This window comes from Chroicocephalus ridibundus, chromosome 3, assembly GCF_963924245.1.
Source record: "Chroicocephalus ridibundus chromosome 3, bChrRid1.1, whole genome shotgun sequence".
Classification (NCBI taxonomy): domain Eukaryota; kingdom Metazoa; phylum Chordata; class Aves; order Charadriiformes; family Laridae; genus Chroicocephalus; species Chroicocephalus ridibundus.
Window position 1 is genome coordinate 18,347,615 of NC_086286.1, and position 18,859 is coordinate 18,366,473.

At 45.0% G+C, this 18,859-nt stretch overlaps 1 protein-coding gene across 2 annotated transcripts in view; it reads left to right on the top strand.

Moving 5' to 3' along the window:
- Positions 1-3,314: 3,314 nt before the first annotated feature.
- Positions 3,315-18,859, top strand: part of TP53BP2 (tumor protein p53 binding protein 2) — a 50,114-nt gene continuing 34,569 nt past the window's right edge. The window contains exon 1 of one of the 2 annotated variants that reach the window (XM_063328222.1): positions 3,315-3,578. In XM_063328222.1, coding sequence (XP_063184292.1) covers positions 3,552-3,578 — 27 coding nt within the window. In that variant the 5' untranslated portion in view covers positions 3,315-3,551. Of the gene's footprint in view, positions 3,579-14,282; positions 14,301-18,859 lie in introns of those variants that run through there. The other variant, XM_063328223.1, reaches the window with a different exon arrangement.

The window sequence follows — 18,859 nt, forward strand, 5'->3', positions numbered from 1 at the left end:
AGAAGAAGAATGATTCTGCTACATTTTTGTTTGGTGATTATTTTTTTTTCCCTTTTCTTGGATGCTTTTCAAGCAATTCCATGAGTGTTAACTTCCCTGGGATCCTTGCTGTGACTCTTCTAGGGAACTGTGGCCAAGAATAGTGGGAACAAGGAAGGAGGTGCAGAGCTTCAGCTGTCTGTGCCGTTGGCTCCAGATCCTGTGGATCTCCTCTTCCTTTTCGTGATGGCTCTGCCCATGCAGGACTGAGAACTGTTGCCCCTTTGTGAAGTCCCCTGTGCATGACACGGTTACCTCCAACTGCTGGCACTCTGGAGATTGAACCTGGTCAGGAACCCTCACGTGTTTCTCCCTGCTGTGTGTGTGGGGGGAAACCATCTACTCCCTGCTCGTAAAACCAACAATCCTTCCTGTAATTAATAACCTGTTGTGGGGAATTCATGTCGTGCTTATCTAGTGAAATCATGTCTGAATTGCTGTAAGAGGCAGCAATGTGGGATGCCGTAGGGAAAGTAAGAAATCCATAGGGAAAGAAAGCAATGCTGCTGAGATATGCACAGGCGGTTTTGACCCTGCGTTACCTGCAAACCTGGCGAGTGTTATCTCCTCTGTTGGAGGGAAGCTGTGACCTAAAGCGCATGACCAGATGGCACCAAGAGCCTCCACCACAGCGGGTGAGTCACAGAACCTGGACAAAAACTGGAAAAAAATAGGTGCACCCCTTGAAGCTTCATTTCCTTAGCAGGGATGGGGTTGTGGTTTTGTGTGGAACCTTGTAAAAATGAGAAGTTGTGCCAACAGAGACGTCCATGGGTTGACCGGCAAGAGGCGTGCACTAGCAAAATATAGGTACCAACGCACATGCACACATCTGAAACCTCTTTTCTGGGTGATTTTTTTTATGTAAACATTTCCAAGTTTATTTTACAGGCTTAGAAATCATAGAATCATGGAATGGTTTGTGTTGGAAGGGACCTTAAAGACCATCTAGTTCCACCCCCCTGCCATGAGCAGGGACACCTCCCACTACACCACGTTGCTCAAAGCCCCATCCAGCCTGGCCTGGAACATTTCCAATTATTACTCCAATATTCTAATTATTATTAGAAATAATTTGTGCCTGTATTTGGGGCATGCATTAAAAGATCCTGCCCCTTATTTTATCCCTTACTAGCTAGATGCTCCTAAAAATTCAGCAGAGTTTTGGGGTTTTTTTTGTGGAAGAATTTTTTTTTCTCTGCTGCCACCTGTTTTTGCCCTGTAACATTTTTATCTCATGAAATTAATTAAAGAGTTTGAGTTCAAAAAACCCACCGAATGAAAAGCAGGATTATAAACCTTTGGTGGGTAGGTTGATGAATGTGTCCGGGCAGTGGAGCCGCAGGTGAATGGGGGCCATGGGAAAGCGCTGGTATTTACAGCAATGTTTAAAAATAGAGGTGTTGGCTCGACTGGTGGTATATAGGCAGCGTCTGTAGGTAGCGGGGAGCGCGCCCGCCGGAGCAGCGATGCGGGGCTTTGCTCATGGTTAAGGGTGGCTGTTTCCAGCCCTTGAGTGAAACCACCACAGAGGCACGAACCGGCGGCGGCTGGCGCTGCCCGGCGGAGTGGGTTGTCCCCGGGGCGCGGCGGGGCGGGCTCGGCTCGGCTCGGCTCGGCTGGCGGAGAGCGGCGGGGCACCGAGGGCCGCGGGGCGGTGCCGTGCCGTGACGCCACGGCGTTGCCGGGAGACGGCGCGCTGTTTTCGCCAGGCGCCCAATAGGCGTCGGGGGAGGTGATGTCATACGGCCGGCGCCGCCGTCTCATTGGCCGGTCCTGGCGGCGGGGCGGGGACAGACCGGGGGCAGAGGTCCGCGGGGAGGGCGGCCAGGGCGGCCCCGGTGGTGGGGCCCCGCACGGCGGGAGGGCGACTCTGGGCGGCTGCCGCCGCCGCCTCCTCCCTCGGAAAGAAAACGTACCGTGTATGTGGAGTTAAAGGTGGTCACGGCCGCGGGGAAATGGCCGGACTGGACCCCCCCGGCCCGGCCCCCACCGCTCCCCCCGGTGGTTCTTCCGAAAACGAAGCGCTCCCGGAGGTGTGAGCTGGGGGCGGGGGAGACTTTATACAGCAGGTTTAAAACAGATGCGAGACACTTCTGGGACGGGTTTTAAATATTGTTATATTTCAAAGCGCTGTAGTAAAAAAAAAAAAGTGTCTTGTTTTTCTTTGCTGCAATTAGGCAACTACGAAAATAGCTTTTTGAGCTTTCTTTGGCTTCCCCCGCCCCCCAGCTGCAACAGTATTGTATTAAATAATAATTGATTATCGCATAGGAGTTGCCGGGGGTTTTATCAGTGCTGTTAAAGTTTCTTTACAGCTTTAGAAAAAGAAGTGTTTATATACAAATTAGGTCTGAGTTTTGTTCTCCCTTCATCTGGCAGCTTCTAATCCTCTTCCCTTTTATCCTTTTTAATTACTGTGAAGATTTTAATACGAGTAGGAAAAAACAGATGGAGCTGGTTTTCCTGCAGAGAGAGCCCTGTAACGGTGCTGATTTAGCATACTTTCCTTCCTTGAGCTTTTGAAGTGCTGCTAGCAAAGTACCTGGGTTTGAAATGCGTGTCCCGCACTCGGGAGTGAGGGGTATTTTTTTCAGGGTAGTTCAGGGAAGGGAATATTTTTTTCCCCTCTTAAGAGGCTCTAAAAGATGGGTGGAGTTGTTTTTTTGGACAGCCCAACCTTAAAGCCTGTAAAGACTTTGTTCTGGCCCCTCCACGTTGTTCTGGGAGGTTTGAGTTGGGCGCTGTAGCTCGACTGCCAGGTCCCACTAAAAATAGCAAAAAAAGTAAACTGTCCCTTGAGCGGGGATGCCAAATTGGTGCGCACACGAAGCGCTGAAGGCGGTTACAGGCAGGACCATCCGTTTGAGGCACAGGGACCGGCGGATCAGAGTAGGGCAGGCTCCAGCGCTAAAGCCGGAGCCCGGCCCGCGCGCGCTTCCCCGCTGCCCGTCCAGGGAGGCTCCGTGGAGAGGGACCGGTACCGCCTGTGCCCCTGCCCTCCGCGGGGCCTGGCGTGTTCCGCAGGGCTGTCCCAGGGTGACCCGTGGGGACTCACATGGATCTCGTACTGACGCAGCCCCCCGCTGCGTCCCGGCACTGGCGGCGGGAGGGCTGACCCCCACCGCACCGGCCAGGGAAGCTGAGCTCACAGTCGGCCGGCAGCAGGGACGGCGCGGCGGCTCCCCCCGGGCCGGGCACCCCCGGCGGGGCGGAGGAGGCGGCCCGTCCCCCGCGGGAGCCGCGCCGGCCCCTCCCGGGGGTGGGCGGCGGGCGGGGCGCGGCGGCTCCTCCTCGCCGGGCCGGGGTTAGTTTCGGAGCGGAGCCGGGGGCGACGGCAAGCGGCGGGAGAGCGGCTCCCGGTGGGAACAAAGCGGAGGGCGGGAGGCGAGGCCGCGCCGGGCACCTCCCGCAACAGGTCTCACCGCGCGTCCCGGCGGCAGCGTAGGCCCTCCGCCTCCCGGGTCGCCGGTCTCCCGCTCCGGGCGGCGGGGCCGGCACCGGCCGCCCCCATGCGGTTCGGCCCCAAGATGATGCCGGTGAGTCCCGGGCGAGCAGGGCCGTGGGGGATCGCAGTGGAGCGGTGGGGGAGCCCAGGGACCGTCCCGGGGGCGCGGAAAGTTGGAGCGGGGCAGCGGGAGGGAAAATGGATCTTGCGGACGTGGAGGGGGGCGGGAGGGCGACCCTTCTTCCCTCCCCTCCCTCTTTCCTTTTCTCCTTCCCTCCCTCCGCCCAGCGCGGGCTCCGCGGCCGCGCAGGGGCTTCCCTTCCCCTCCCCTCCTCTCCCGGCTTCCCCCCCGCCCCCCATGGCTTTTCCTTTTCTTCCTCTTTCACGCCGGGATCAACTTGTTAGACGGGCCCGCTGGAGCAGAGCCAGGGTGGGGGGAAGGGGGGGCCGCGGGGCCCCGGCAGCACCGCGACGAGGCCGCCGCCGGCGGCGGGGGGGCTCACAGAGCCCGGAACCTTCGCCCCGCTCACGGGGGGAAGAAAAGGCTGCCCCGCTGGGGCGGCTCGCTCTGCTCCCCGCGGGGTAAACCGGCAGCTCCTCTGAATCCTGCCTTTGTTTTTTTTTTTTTTTTTTTGTTTTGTTTTTTTTTTAATGGTATGAAGTTCTTAAAGTTGGCTTGAGCCGTGCCGCCTCTGCTGCTTCTGGTGGGTTGTAGTGGGGGTGGCTTTGTTTTCGAGTGCCTGGACTCCAAGAGGAAGATGGTGTCCATGTTGTTTACGGCTCAAAGTGATGAGGAGCTCTCGGGGGTAGGTATTCCCATCCCCGGCTGGGAGAGTTTCACGAGCTGTTCGCGGCTCTGTGTGTGTTAAACCTGCCGTGTTCTGGGAGGTGTCTGTGGTTTAACACTCTCAAAAGGGACAGGAAGGACCATCTCCTATCGGAGTTTTAACATGAATTTTAAAACTGCACCGGTTCTGTCAGCTGAAGTTGGATGAAAGCATAGCACAGCAACTTTGCTTAGTTTTCAGCACGAAATACGTGAAGGTGATGATGTAAAATACTTAGTTTCCTTAACAAGTATGCCTGACACTGAATACCTGGTTTTGCCAGCAGAGATGCCCCATGAAACCCATAATCCCTTGTTCTGCGACTGGAACATGTACAGAAAATCCCAGCAAGTTTTAATACCTGCTTAGTCCAAGTTGAGGGTGCTTTAAAATGTTCTCTCTGCCATCTTCCCCCAAGCGATGCGGCCTGCCTTACCACACTTGATACTGCATTGGTAGTCCTTTCAACAGAACTCTTTTATTAAAGAGTATTTCCAGTTTAACTCTCACAGGAGCTGACTGAAGCACGTGAGGAAAGAACCGTACTGGGAGGTGAAACTGGGAATCCGTGCTGGAAGGATATGGGCGTTTCAGGGATGCTAGTTTTGCTATTGGTGTGAGGTTCCTTCTCTGCAATTAGGAGGAATAATGACTGATAATTTGATCTCACAGAACACTAGAGAAGGCTGGGTGACTATTGCTGTAACTAATGAGAGAGGAACAGACAGAATATGAGCCCAACTACAGAGGAAATAGCCAATGTGTTGTGCAACTGTGATGTTGTCTACCTATGAAAAGCTAAGAAAAACAAGCAGTAATATAATAAGGTGTTAATTCAACCCATGTCAAAACCGAGTTAGGTAAGCACCCTCATATAACAGCGGAATCTCCAAGAGATGCTGTTGCTGACCAGTTCCTTGTCACTGAGCTCAAATAAAGGAGCAAACAAGCAGGAGCAGTCTTATCCCATCAGCATTTGCAGGTGACAAGTTCCGGAGTGTGCATCAGGGTATGCGTCTTCATCGCCCTGGTGGCACAGACTTTTCTTTGGCTGATGACTCAACTCATTAGTGATTCTGTTTTTTAACCCATAAATAAAGGGATACAGCCTTTTCACATGGTGTTTACTGTGAATAATGAAAGATTTGTGAAGGTTGAATGTGGCTAAAGGAATTAAAAATATAAGTATTATGAGCATTAGAACTCTAATTTGCCTTTAAAAAAAACCCACCCAAAACCCTGAGTTTTAGTATCATCTTCAGAGGGGTAAGATGTCCAACAGTTATATTAAACAGTGCAAAAGGGTGTTAAAATGATGCTGTGATCCATTGGCTGTAGGGCAAATAAACAGACACTTGACACTTTGAAACCATCTTATAGTAAATATACTCACGTGAATCCAAAAGTGTGGAAAATGCAGTGCCAAAAGTAATTCTTACTATTTATCTTTTTCTCTAGGTTTCTACAGACTTCCTCATCTCTTCTCTGTGTTTTTTTTTTTTTTTTTTTTTAAGACCCTCCCCCCACCCCAAACTAATTCTCATTTCTCTTTATAAAGATTTTGAAAGAGTTTGGGGTGGGAAGCGGAGGAGGAGGAGGGGTTAGGATATCTGAGTGCCCTTTTATTTATGCACTAATGAGGTGTTCATGGACTTGAGTATCTTTATCTGGGTTGTTTGAATGAGAAGTAGTAGCTGGCCCTAAACCATCTGCAAAACGTTTTGTTTCTTGCTTAACGTTTCTTACAATGTCTTTCTCTTTCCCACCCGCCAAATAAAATTGTCTGTAGGAGCTTATAAGTCTCTGCTCCAGGTCCATCTCCCTTCCTCTCCAGAAGGTAGCGTGGACAAGGAGGAGGGCAAACAACACAGGAGGGCTGGTGGCCCCAAGAGGGGAATACAGCAAGCGTGAGCCCGGCCAGGAATTCACCTTTGAGTAGCTGCCAGTGAAAAGCCTGGAAACTGCTGTAGCAGCAAAACTACTCCTGCTCTTGGGAGACTACCCTGAAATGGGAATGTTTTCCTTGCGGTGATGACAGACAGGAGCTAAACTGCTGCTGTAACCATATGTCAGGACAATGGTATTAAAAGTCTGCATAAGGGTGTAATGTGAAGTAATTTGTGTGTAGCTGTACTGATGAAGGTAATAACAGGGTTAACACTGGCAAGCTATGTGGAGTCTCACCTTTCATCTGTGAAGGCTTGTGGGAGTGTGACTGGTACTGTTAAGTAGTGAAAAGGAGCTGGAAACACTTTCAAAAATAGCATATTTTTCTGCGGTATAATTGGTCTCTCCCTTATTTTACGTTATTACCCTAAAAATGAGCATGTATTGAGAAATAATTTGCGTCATTACGCGTACTGGATAAATGGCTTTTCACAGATAGTAGGAAGTAACACAGATTGAGCTACCCTTTAATGCCCAGTGAAGTTTTTGCACCAAAACCCCTTGATGACCTAGATGAGGTTCCATTTTGCAATTTGTCTTATGTGCAGTAGTTATTGGGAGCCTCCTTGAAATCAGGATGGATCCAGACGTGCAGGTACATTGTTAGGGTTAGGGACTGGAGAGTGCTTAAATTCCTAAATCGGTGTTGCCCTCTGTCATCAGAAATTACTTAAATTTCTGCAGTGGAAGTTTCCTGATAACCATGCATTCTTTTCTATTCAAGTTAAACTTTGTTTAAATGTAATGCTGCAACTTTGATACCATGAGTTCTGCTTTCCTTCGAAAGTCTTGAATGCCTTATTCCAAGTGGTCTTCTCTGAGCTGTTACGTCCAGTGAGCGCTGGACTTTAAGTACATACTTTCATTGCAAAATACTCGCTACTTTGGGGATGTGTGTATTTATATTTTTTTCAGGTGTATTTTTAATGTTTAAAAAAACCTCCTACAATTAAAGTTGTTTTGCTTGTTCCATCAGTCAGTTAATTGGAATTGCCATATGGATTCTGAATGACTGAAATAGCATATTAGTAGCCCATCTTGGGCAGTTTTCTTGGGAAACGCTTTTCCTGCTGCTTCACTAAAGAACTTTTGACAGAAATTAATCTCTTTCACTTTGTAAGATGAGCAGCCCTAAGTTTATAAACAAACTGGACCCCCTGTAGAGTTTTAACAACTTGTTATGATACCAATAAGTGATCTATAGGATCTCAGCCCCATTCCCTATGGTCTTTTAATTATTTAAGCTGCAGTCGGGTGTATCAATCATTAAAAGCATTTTTCTGGTCTGCCTGTGTAGATTTCAGTACACGAATGGGACTTCAGACTGAGCTCTTCTGTGCGTAAGCCTCCTGTCTTCATCTGATTGAAGTATTTAGTAGCTGTTGTGCGTTCTTTTAACTGAATTTCGATTTTATATTAGTCATTTAAAAGTTTTAATACTGTGATTGTATTCAAACAATTTAATGTATTCAGCACTTAAAGTATGTTGTCTAGAATGCTGAATAAAGCTTAGGTGATTGTTTTGCTGAGCTTTCTTACCTCTAAATTTCTCCTACATCTAGCTCTTCTCTTATAGACTGTGACCTGTCATTATGCACACTAGAAAATATTGCCTTGACGTTCCCAGAGAGCTCTTGTTTTGGTTTGGGTTTTGTGTGTTTTGTTTTGTTTCCCCCCCTCTTTCATGTTGTTACAGCAAGATCTATCTTTCTTTTTTTCTGTCCTGTGAATAATTGTTCCAGGAATAGTTTTAAATGCATTTAATTTCTCGAGGTGACTTTTTTAATACCTTAGCTCTCCGACTGCAATTTGTGTTATGTTACGCTGCAGTGTGTTAAATATCTTTGTTTCTTTGTGTGGCTTTTATCAGAAATGGGGGAAGGGAAATATTACAAATTCGTACCAGATCAAGCTGTAGAGGCCATGGGAATAGCTAATTATGCTGCTTCTGATCTGTTCAACAGTTCAGGGTGTGAGTGCCTCGTGGGGCTCTTGCGTTTACTGTTTCAAGGGCTAGTGTGCAGTGAAGAAGTTTGGGATGGGTGGATAATTCATAGGATTTCTCCTTTTTTTTTTTTTTTTTTTTCCTTCTTCTTCCTAGTATTGCCAAACGGGATCTCCGCTTTATTAGCAAGCAGGCCTGCTTTGTGAGATTAATTTACATGCAAGTCAGTTGGACTTTAAAAGAGGCAGGTATAAAGGTTATTTCATCAGAATAAACTAGCAGAATGGCAAGGTGCCTAGCATTCCTTTCCAATTATTGATTAAGAAACCGTCTTGAAAATGCCCCGTTTGTCTAGCTGCCGTCCTTGTTACTAGTTTGCCTCGGGGACTCTCCTTTCTCTCCCACTGTGCATGTTATTGAGCTTGTTTAATTATGGGCATAGTTCTGCCTTGATGCTGTACAGTTTCTCTGAAGAGGGAGCTGGATAACCCCGAGGAGACTGACTCAAGCTGCCTCCCATGGCTTGGTGGCACAGCTGGAGGAGGGCTTCTGCGTGGGCCTGCTGATAACAAAGGCACCCCCAGATCCTTTTAATCTGTGGGGTTTTGACTTGCTGTGAAGTGTAAAAACTTACTTAGTGCTCTGGAAACTGGAAGGTGCTCCTATTCATGAGGTAATGAGCAGATAAGTCTTCCCTCTGCTCTCAGTTCTATTATCTTTAGGCCTGGTTTCTCTCAGCTTAGTCACTTGTGAGTCAAGCAAAGTCTTTTTGATCCTCAGTTCTCAAACAGTCCAATGGTATTGTGTGTAAAGGTCACTAGAAATCCTGGACATCATGTGAAGTATACTTAATTATCTTAGTCACTGTTGCTTAACTGTTTTAGAGGTTCCAGGCTTTTCTGTGAAACGTGAAAGACCTGAAACATTGTTTAAAATAGTGTTAAACAACTATTGCTGTAGTTTGGGATAAAGGTTCATGGAGAGGGAACTGTAAGGGAATCTGTGAAAGAACATCAATCATGACATTGTTGTGATGCTGGACATGTTAAAAGGCAGAAGCCAGTCTTCCGCTTGCTTTTGCTATTTGCTTTTTGTTAATCATTAATATTCTGGATCTTGCTGCTGGTGTTTAGAGTTAGTCACGCATGTGTCCTCACCAGTTGTTGCACCATAGCAATGGCATTATGTGGGTGTTGAACCCAGTGGTGTATAAAGGATGAGCCAGCCCTTTGGTTTTTTGTTGCTGTGGTGTTAATACTAAGAATTTTATTACTGAGGTGATAACATCATTTCTGTACCAATTTCTTCTATGCTACAGTGATGCTTGCAGGTCTTAATACGATATGATCCTTTGATAGATGGCTGTGTGCAGTGCTTTTTATTGGCACAGGAGAATTAGGGGAACACTTAACTGCCCTTTTCTTGAGTTTTTTAAAATCCAACACTTTCATCTTTTTTTTTTTCCATCCTTTTGCAAAGTAAAGCATATACACTTTAAAACCAAACACTGCAGTTGTCTCTTGTTCTGCATGGTTCTCTGGATTATGAAATTGATTCAGGAAGACCTTTATCTGCAATGTACCCGGGTTATAGTTGTAGTACCCAAACTCAAGTGAAAACAGGGACGCTTTCACATTGCTGACTTGAAAGCTTCTGACATTATTTTGCGTTGTTCAGTATCAAACATCTGGTCTGTAAAATACTAACTGCTACGGATCAGAGCATTTAATAAAGAGAGCGGAAGCTGCAGGGAGGTTAAGCCACTTTAACAAGTGCTTAAAGGTCATGCAGGGAGTTCAGCCTGGGATTTGGGAGACCCGTAGAGTCAAAACAGCTGGTACATTGTGGTACAGCTGGAATACAAGTCTGTCATATCCAATGTAGGTATTAAATGACCTTGCTTAAAGTAATTACATTGCCTGTGCCCCTACTTCTGCAGGGTTAATTGTGAATGGGGAGAGAACCCTGATGGTAGTTCATTCTGTTCCACGCTTGAGAAGAGTCCCCAAAAGAGGTGCTTGTTCATTTGTTCATAAATACTTTACATGTGTGTAAGGGCAATGTTCCCGTTTCACTGTTTAAGGCATATCTTGGATGTATGAAGTAGCATGTGGGTTTTGTTTTGGTTTTTTTTGTCAAATAATTTAGGAGATTTTACTTGTCTTTTGATACTTTTCTTTTGTGAGGCTTAACTGCTTAAGGAGCAATTTAGATCTAAGCTTGGATTACTGTTTTTCTCTATTGCAGTGGAGTGTTAAATCCCATTGTTTCTTTAAATTGAAAACTAAGGAAGAGTATCTTCAGTTTCTTCTGTCCTTTAGAAGAGGAAAATTCATATTTTCGTAGGTTTTCTTCAGCAGGTTCTCTTTGAATGCTGTCATCGTTACCCGGTTTGAGCTCTGTGCTGCACCAAACCACCTGTGTGCTATGGTGCTCCAGTGGAGTGGCAGCCAGCCAGGTCTGTGAACGTGTCGCAGCCTTGCAGCATGCAAATACCGAGTTGGAAGACCCCACGTAAGCACTGGTGTAGAGTATCCTTCTTGCCTTCTCAGGGTGGGGAGGCGTGGCCTTCTGTAAGGTGACTGTCCCCTTCTTGGGTTTCAGTAACCACAAGCCTCTTCAGCAAGACACACAGGGGTTCCACCCCCTTATTCCTTAGTTTTGCTGGACAAAGTTGAAGTTGTGCAAATTGGCTGGACTATCAAATCACACAGAAATGCACAGGAAGGCTCTTACTCCCTGAAGCTGGGGCTCTCATTCAGCTCTTTGTCTCATGCCTGTGTGCAGTTATAAATCAGTGGTAATTTCCTTGCTGCTTGAGTGTGGTGGCTTGTCTGGTGCACTTTTTTCTTTTCTTTTCTTTTTTTTTTTTTTTTAAGTGCATGCAAATACCTTTTTTCACACTGCTCTCCTTCCTACATAAATATGTGATGCCCTGAATGCAGAGCCTCACCCAGATCAGTATCTAGGCCATGCAGAGCAGTGATTGATGGCTCCTGCCCTGGCTTCTCCAGGAAAATGAAACCCATTCCTGCCATCTGTGGGCATCCTGGGTCTGGATAGACCCTCTAAAGGATGGGATTCCCAGAATTTGTTTGAGGTTCTTTGATCTCAACTGTGGTTAAGACTCTGTGTGTCTCAAAATAATGAAGTGCTCAAAAAAAACGGAGAACTGACATAGCAGGCAATATGACTGATTTCTGGCTGCAAAAGAGGGAGGGAGGGAGGTGTCGCTGAGTTGTGAAAGGCAGGGTGTGTAGGGGCCAGGCAAAATACTCCAGACCTCCTTGGAGAGTGCCATGAAGGTCTCTTGTGAAATACCAAAAACGACAAAGTGACTGTGCCACGGGTCATGTATGAGCCGTGTTTCTTAAGAGCATTGCCTGCTTATCATGCTGCCCCATAGCCACTTTATCAGTGGTAGCCACGCTGTGCCTTCCAGCCTTATGAGAACAAGTTTTACTACAAGTAAGGGTTTGTGTGGGGAAGCTATGGAAATGGTACTGCATGCTTCTTGTCTCTGCATCGTTTTTCCTATGCTATTGTATGTAGGTCTTGCCCACAAGGCCTTTCTGCAGTGTGGTTTCCCAGTGTTGCACAAAACCGTTGTTATTTAGAGGGCTTCTCTTGCAAAGCAGTTAGTGGGCTTGGGTTAGAGAAGTTTTCTACCTCCAGGGAAGCAGACTGGGTGGCCAAATAGTAACAGGCTGGGGGGAACAATTTCTGGAGTTCTTGGGGAAAAGAATAATATTGATCTGATTAAACTTTACTCTGTTTAATTAATTTAAAATAGCTGTGACATCACCTCAGTGACCACCGTTTCACACGAGACCATCTGCGAAGATCACTATCATGACTTTGCTGGTGACAACATGCAGAGCCACCCAGCAAGCCTGCTGCCTTGCTCTGATGAGCTGCTCTCCCTTCCTTTGCTTCTCAGCTGGTGTGTCTGCGTAGAGCCTGGTATTGCCTAGAAAGAGCTCTGGGGAGTGAGCGGCACTTAAATAAAACCTGTCAGACAGTGATCAACTGTACAATCTGCCACCCTTCTGCAGCTTCTGTTATAGTAGCTGAATGTTTCCTAATGAAAGTTAAAGCATGTAGAGCTCCACATTACAGGAGCAAAGGTTAGATCAAGCGAGGAGTGCTTGGTGGGCTGATGGCCCGGCTGATGGGACAAGATTTCTCCTTCCCAGTTGTGCTGTAAATCTGAATGTACATACCCCACTATAATTTGGTTGACTAAGACCATCTGACCATCCATCATTTCCAGTGTTGGAATAGACCCGCTGGTCCCTTCTAACTTGCAAAATAACAAAAAAGATCCATCGCTTTTGATGCAGAAGCTTAATGAGTCTTTCGTGCCAGTTGAATGCATGCTGTTGTAGCGTAATATTCTTCAGTATCTGCACAGTTACTAACGACTTCCCGTGTGTTTGCAGCCCAGAAGCGGTAGGACAAAACCCCTTCTTTATGGCTTTGAATAATAACTTCAGCTGTTGTCAAATAGATGTGATCACCAAGCACGGGCATTTCGTGCCGGTTGTCTTTGGCGCTGCTGATGGCTATGTTGGTTGCCTGCATTGCTGTGCATGGGCTGCTTGCGCTCAGTGTACTGGCCGTCATCTAGATCTGACAAGTCAAGGTCATTCTTAAAGGTACACTTCCATTGCAACAGGAGTGTGTTCCCACCCAGAACTGATGGTGAATTGGAATGAGCTACCCTTCTGCAAAGGTATGGTGTGACATTACGCCTAATTAATTTAATAGTAGGATGCTGCTCAAATGGATGGTCTTGTTTCTTTGGTTTCCATCCCCACCCAAAGCCACGTGTCTTTCGTAGCTTCCCCTTGAATTTAATAAGGATCTGGATGACAGTTGGGTGGGAGGAAATGCTGCCTACACTAAAGGCAAAAAGCACCAAAAAGGCTTATATGGTGGAAGTGATTTGCCATGTGGCTGCAGAATCAGACACAATGTGGGGCTGGCGTTGAGAAGCTTGATTCCGTCAGCTAACCTGTAGTAGGCAGGTGATACCTTATGCTTTCCTTAACCTCCATGTTGTCTTGAGAGCTGGTAATAGAGGGGAACTTCTCTGGTAATAGAAAGGGAGTTTCATTTTTGGGTATTCTTACTCACTGCGAGGATGAAGTTGGACTAACACAAACATATATTTATCCTAGTGAGATTGAGATGCTCATATAGCAGGAAGCCTCTGCTTCCTGGAGGCAAGTATATAGGGAAGCTGGAGCCGACCTTGAGAGCAGTAAAGCATCCAGACTGTTATGCTATGTGGTCTGAAATTCCTGGTTTGGGTTTGTTTCTTTTTTGCTTGTCCTGAAGATAGATGGCTGGACAGCATGTTCTGTGGTTGCGGCATAAAGGAGATGTTGACCTGCGGTGCGCTAAAATACCCCTGAATTTCGCATTGTAGTAATGCATTTTAGGATATCAGACTGGTCGGTCTGTAACACAGGACAGCCCAAACAATATATCCCGTGACTTTCCCCACACTTAGAATTACTTATGTGGTTAAAACATGTGTCATTGTTTTAGATGCCAGAAATGGTGTGTCCTCTGACCTACCTGTGCGTGCCATGAGCATTTTGGTTTGTCATAGGTCTGTTTCATGGGAGGTAGGACACAGATTTTGGCAGCTGTTTTCCTGGAGGAGTGACTAATGTGATGTAAGGAGTAGTATTTTCAAAAGTGTTTGTCACTGAGCTCTATGAATTTGCTGGGATTGGAATAAAGCAGTGTTCTGTGCTTTTTTTTCTCACTTGCTACATGATTTGTGCTGCTATTAAATCACAAAGCTTCTTCTCTCATGTTCTTTTTTTTTTTTTTTTTTGTTAAACTGTTTGAGATAAACATTGACTCAAAAAAAAAAAAAAAAAAAAGTCCTCTGTTCTACTTGAATACTCGCCTCCCCCATGGGTGCTCCCAGGAGCACAGCCCCCAGTTGCCAGTAAATAGCAGGTAATACGTTTGCTTGTGAGGCACTTGTTGTGTGATAAACGTGGATTTGGCTTGCATGTTCTGGTGGGCTGCGGTCAAGTGCTTCCTGGTGTGAATGTTGATCGTCTTTTTATTGGTGAGATTATTGTACTTTGTCTGGAGAAGAAGAAAATGAGTATTTTTATAGCCTGTAAAGAGTTGGTATCTTAGCTAGTGGGTGGTGTGGTGTAGGTGGTATATGTGCCAGTTTACTCTGATAGCCTGTTTTGTTTAGCTGTAGGTTGTGTTAAATACGCTTTCATCCCTGACGCGGGTGTAACTTCGCTTTTCTCCATGAAGGGTCCTGGCTTGTATGAAATCTTTTTTGATTACCAGGAAAAATACTAGGCTTTCTTTTCACTGTAAGAATATACATGTGTCCTAAAGGACTATTTTGAGAGATGTAATTCTCAGGTGTCCCAACAGGCAGCACTTAGTATGGCTTTTTATTGGCCTCTAGCCACCTAGGAGTCTAAGAGAACAGTAACACTTATTCCCAGTGGGGGGGGATGCAAAGCTCTAGAGCAGCAAGAGCAGCTTAGTTTCCTTTTATTTTCCTTTATTTAGTTGTATGTGTGGGGGGTTGTTTTTTTTTTTTTTTTTAGTACAAAGACTGCCTCTGGGTTTGATGCAAGTACAGAAAATTGAGATGATTCAGGCTTAAGCTTGAGTTCATAACCCTGCTCCTTATGCTTGGATGTTGCCTTGGCTTTAGGCTCTTTTTAGGTGCAATGTGTGTTGCGATACTAAAGAATTGGAGGAGGAGCAACTGTAAACCCCTGTGGTTATGTTGTACGAGTTAGACTGTCATTCTTTTCCACACCATAGTACCTATTGTAATAAGTACGTGGTATCATTTTTTATCGTCCTGAAAATAATATTAATAGCTTTCTCCTTGTGTACCAAGTGTTTATAACTCAGTGCTGAACGCAGAAGATGAGGCAGAGTCTGCCTGAAGGGGCAAGCCTCCAAAGACCCAGTTCTCCTTTGCTGACTCCAGGAGGAGGAGGAGCGAGCTCCAAGTAGGACACCATCGGTACAAGTCCAAACACCATGTGTAGGCTTGCTTTTCTGCCAGTCAGCTTGCAGTGGGTTTTGGTGAAATGTCCAACAGTGCAAAAGTGGTGGCTCTAAGGAGCTATGAGGACGGATTTGGGGAGAAAGGGGAAGAGTAGTTGGGGTGGGTGTGTGTGTGTGGAAAATGTTCACAGGTGGCGATGGGAAGAGAGCTGTGAACGTGCTGCCATGTGGTACAATATGAAGAATGTGTTCAGGGTTTGTTTACCCTAAATTCCTGTAGTTGTTTAACTAAATTGGTGCAAATCCAAGTATGGATTCAGGTCTGAACAGAATGAGCTGTACGTGATGTGTTGGCAGATGTGGATGCTCAGTAAAAGGCTGTGGTTTCCTACTGAAACCAATTTAGTTTATATATTTAAAAAAAACAAACAGGCCCGTATCTTTTAGAATGTTTTCTTCTACTTAATGCTGATGTTGCAATACATACCCACAGTGCAAAAGTATAAGTGGCTTTAAAAGCCACACTTGATTTGAGACGTTCTGGCCGTTAGCAATATGTGGTAGCTCAGCCAAGGAGCATGGAGTGTTTTGCTCCTGTGCTTAGTGTTCATCCAAAATAGTGAGCTTTGTTTGCATAGACCTTTCTGATGCCTAGCTTACGGGGAGGACTTTTGTTCTCTTCTTGTATATGAGAATGACTGAAGAAAAACTTCAAATCGGATAACGTAGCTTGTTTTTGGAAGTCTTGTTTTGGAAAGATCTCTTCTTAATGACCTTGTGCATAATACCCTACTAAAAGAGGGGGGGATGTGGGTTAGGAATCCTGTATTTACCAGTCCTGACAGATTTCACAAAATTAAAATCGTTAACCTAAGATGATGATGATTTTCTATAAGGTTTGGCAGGAAGATTGTACTTGCGTCTTCCTCATTTGTAAGTCTGAACTGAAGCACTGAGTTCTGTCTTTGAGGTTGCAGCCCGTGAAGTTGGGGGGGTTGCAAACCAACATCCACTAATTTCAGATGGTACCGATGCTTGGCCAGAACTCAGACTGTTTGCCTTGCAGCTCCTCAGATTCCCCTGACGATGATTCAGATGCATGCCTGATAGTGAGATGTAACGTGGTGTTTGTGCTATAACGTTTGCCCGGTTTAACTTGTGTATACCAAAAGCAGATGGCTTTCGTTCTGTTCTCTCTGCATTAAGGATAAGAGGGAGAAAAAAAGGAAGGGGAAGGGAAAGGGAAAGCTTCCTCTTTGCTGTTTCCAGCTCTTTGTCCCCATCCCCCCAAAAGTGGACATGGTGTATGTCGTATTTGAAGTCCTGGAAAAAATTGACATTTTTACCAAAGATAAAATACAAATACATAATAAACTTATCCTTAAAATAAACTATACAAGCAGAAACTACCGTGCCTTTGAGAGTAAAGGCTCAGTCTTGTTTTCTCCTGTGATACAATTGAAAGGGAAAAGGGCTGTGCTTTATATAGACTGGGAATAATCTGAACAATCCCACGGTGCTTCCTACTGTACTCCACCTACCTTGCATCATAACTTCCTTTCTCATATTTATGGCCAAAAGCCAGTACAATATAAACGGAGTAGTGTGTGCAGCGGGTGAGATGGCAGGAACCTAACTCCTTGCATTTGGGTGTGGCTATAGGCAAATATTAAACTTTACTCTGCATTTCTCTTGAACCTAGCTTTATTGAACAGCTGAACATGAAAAGGATTGGGGATAGCAATCATCCCCTGTGCCGGTCTTCTAGTAAGTCTGTTATAATCTTTTGCTTACCTTAATCTGCAGGTTACAATAAGGGAGCACGTTGCTTGCTGAAGGACTGTTTCAGGGTTCTGAGGAACTTGATGCGAAAGAATTGCTGAATTACTTTATTATTGAAATATACTTTGCGTTACATGGCGAGCTGTAACTATGCACTAACTCAGAATGCTGCTTCTCAGAAGCACAGGGAAATGTGCCGTTGTGCAGGCTGTCTTCTGTTGTTTGGAAAGTTGCATCAAGTCAGCAAAAATATCTATTTTAGCAGCTGATTTCTTTGCGGCTATCTGGGAAGGTGCAGAATCAGTGTTCCCAGTAGGTAAGGTGTAAGACTTCCATTTAAAACTCTTTGTTTGGAGGGATTTTGTATTTATCAGGAAAGACTCATTTGTGGTTAAAAATGTAGGTATCAGGTCTGCTGGTGGAAGCAGTTATTGCTCATTTCTGTCATTTGTACTTGAAATTTGATAGTTAATCTATTCATTCTAAAATGTTATGCTGCTATTTTTTTTTTTGGCTAACTAAAATTACCTTCTAAATATATTTTAGTTCAGGATGTCAATTACACTGTTGCAGTTATTTTCTGTCCCACGCAGTGTTTGGAAAAAAGCTATTTCAGATACTTGTGAAATGTATTTTCTGTACTGCTGTATATTGCTGCTGTGTAACCACACTGTGGAGAAAAGTCATTGAAGGGTGTGCTATGAGGTGCTTTTTGGAGGCTTGTTTGTAGAGCGGATCAGGTGTACATGCTGTCCATGTTGTAGGAAGATATATTGTCTGTGTTGAAACATTTGCACTGTAATATAAGAGGCGTAACTCAGGTAACAATAGAGAGAATATTACTGCAAAGCATTGCATTGTCAACCTTAAGAGTGACTTTTAATGCCTCCTTAAATATGAGAGGTAAGAAAATCTGTTATGCAAGCTAAGACCATTATTTAGCTGTGTTATGGAAATATAAAAACGCCAACACTAGTATTGTGTGGTTCAAGGGTATTAGGTTTCAGTCTAAAATGCAGAGAATATGGAATGTGCTACAGAATTATACTATTAGCTCTTCTGCAAGGTAATGAAATGAATCATGATTTCCAGAGGCGGTATGCTTGTTTGGCTACCAAATAATGTTCTTGGCTCTGTCATTGCCGCCTTATATGCCTCAGTTTCCCTGCCTGTAAAGTAGGAAACTGCTTGCTTGTGTCACGGCTTCCTGGTCATAAGATCCTTTGAAGATGAAAAGTACTATGTGAATAGATGCCGTAGTTTGTATTGTGTATTACGTGCTGTGCAGGAAGGCTGCATAAAGTTAGGAATTCAGCAAATGGTGAAAAGCAGGGTTGAGTTAGGGATTAGTTATTTTTATAAATTCTCTACTTGATTATAATACTTCATAAGGGACTGAGTTTTGCTCTGGTAGATTGTTGTCCATTGTTGAAATGTTATGATCTGAATCAGATCTTTCACTAGAAACTGTTGGGGGGAGGGGGGGAAATTTTGTTCATCCTTTAAACTTGGGTAGTTTCGGGAATTAACAAAGTCTTTTTATTTTAATTTGCATCATGCACAATAATAGAGTTTTCTTCTGAATACTTGCATCCTGAATAATTGAATATTATTAGTATGTTACTTATAAAATGCCCAATTTAACAGCCTTTTAAGACCTTAGGTGTGTGATACCAGTTTTATAAAAAGTAAGGGGTAAGAGAAGTCTGATCTTTACAGAAACACCATAAAAGCTGAAAAGTAAATTGCACTTCTACTTTTTCCCCCTTTTAATCAATAATTGAGGCCTTCTGATCTAAGGAGAAAATTGATATGAGGTCTTTGATATGAAATGATATCTCATTGGATGAATGT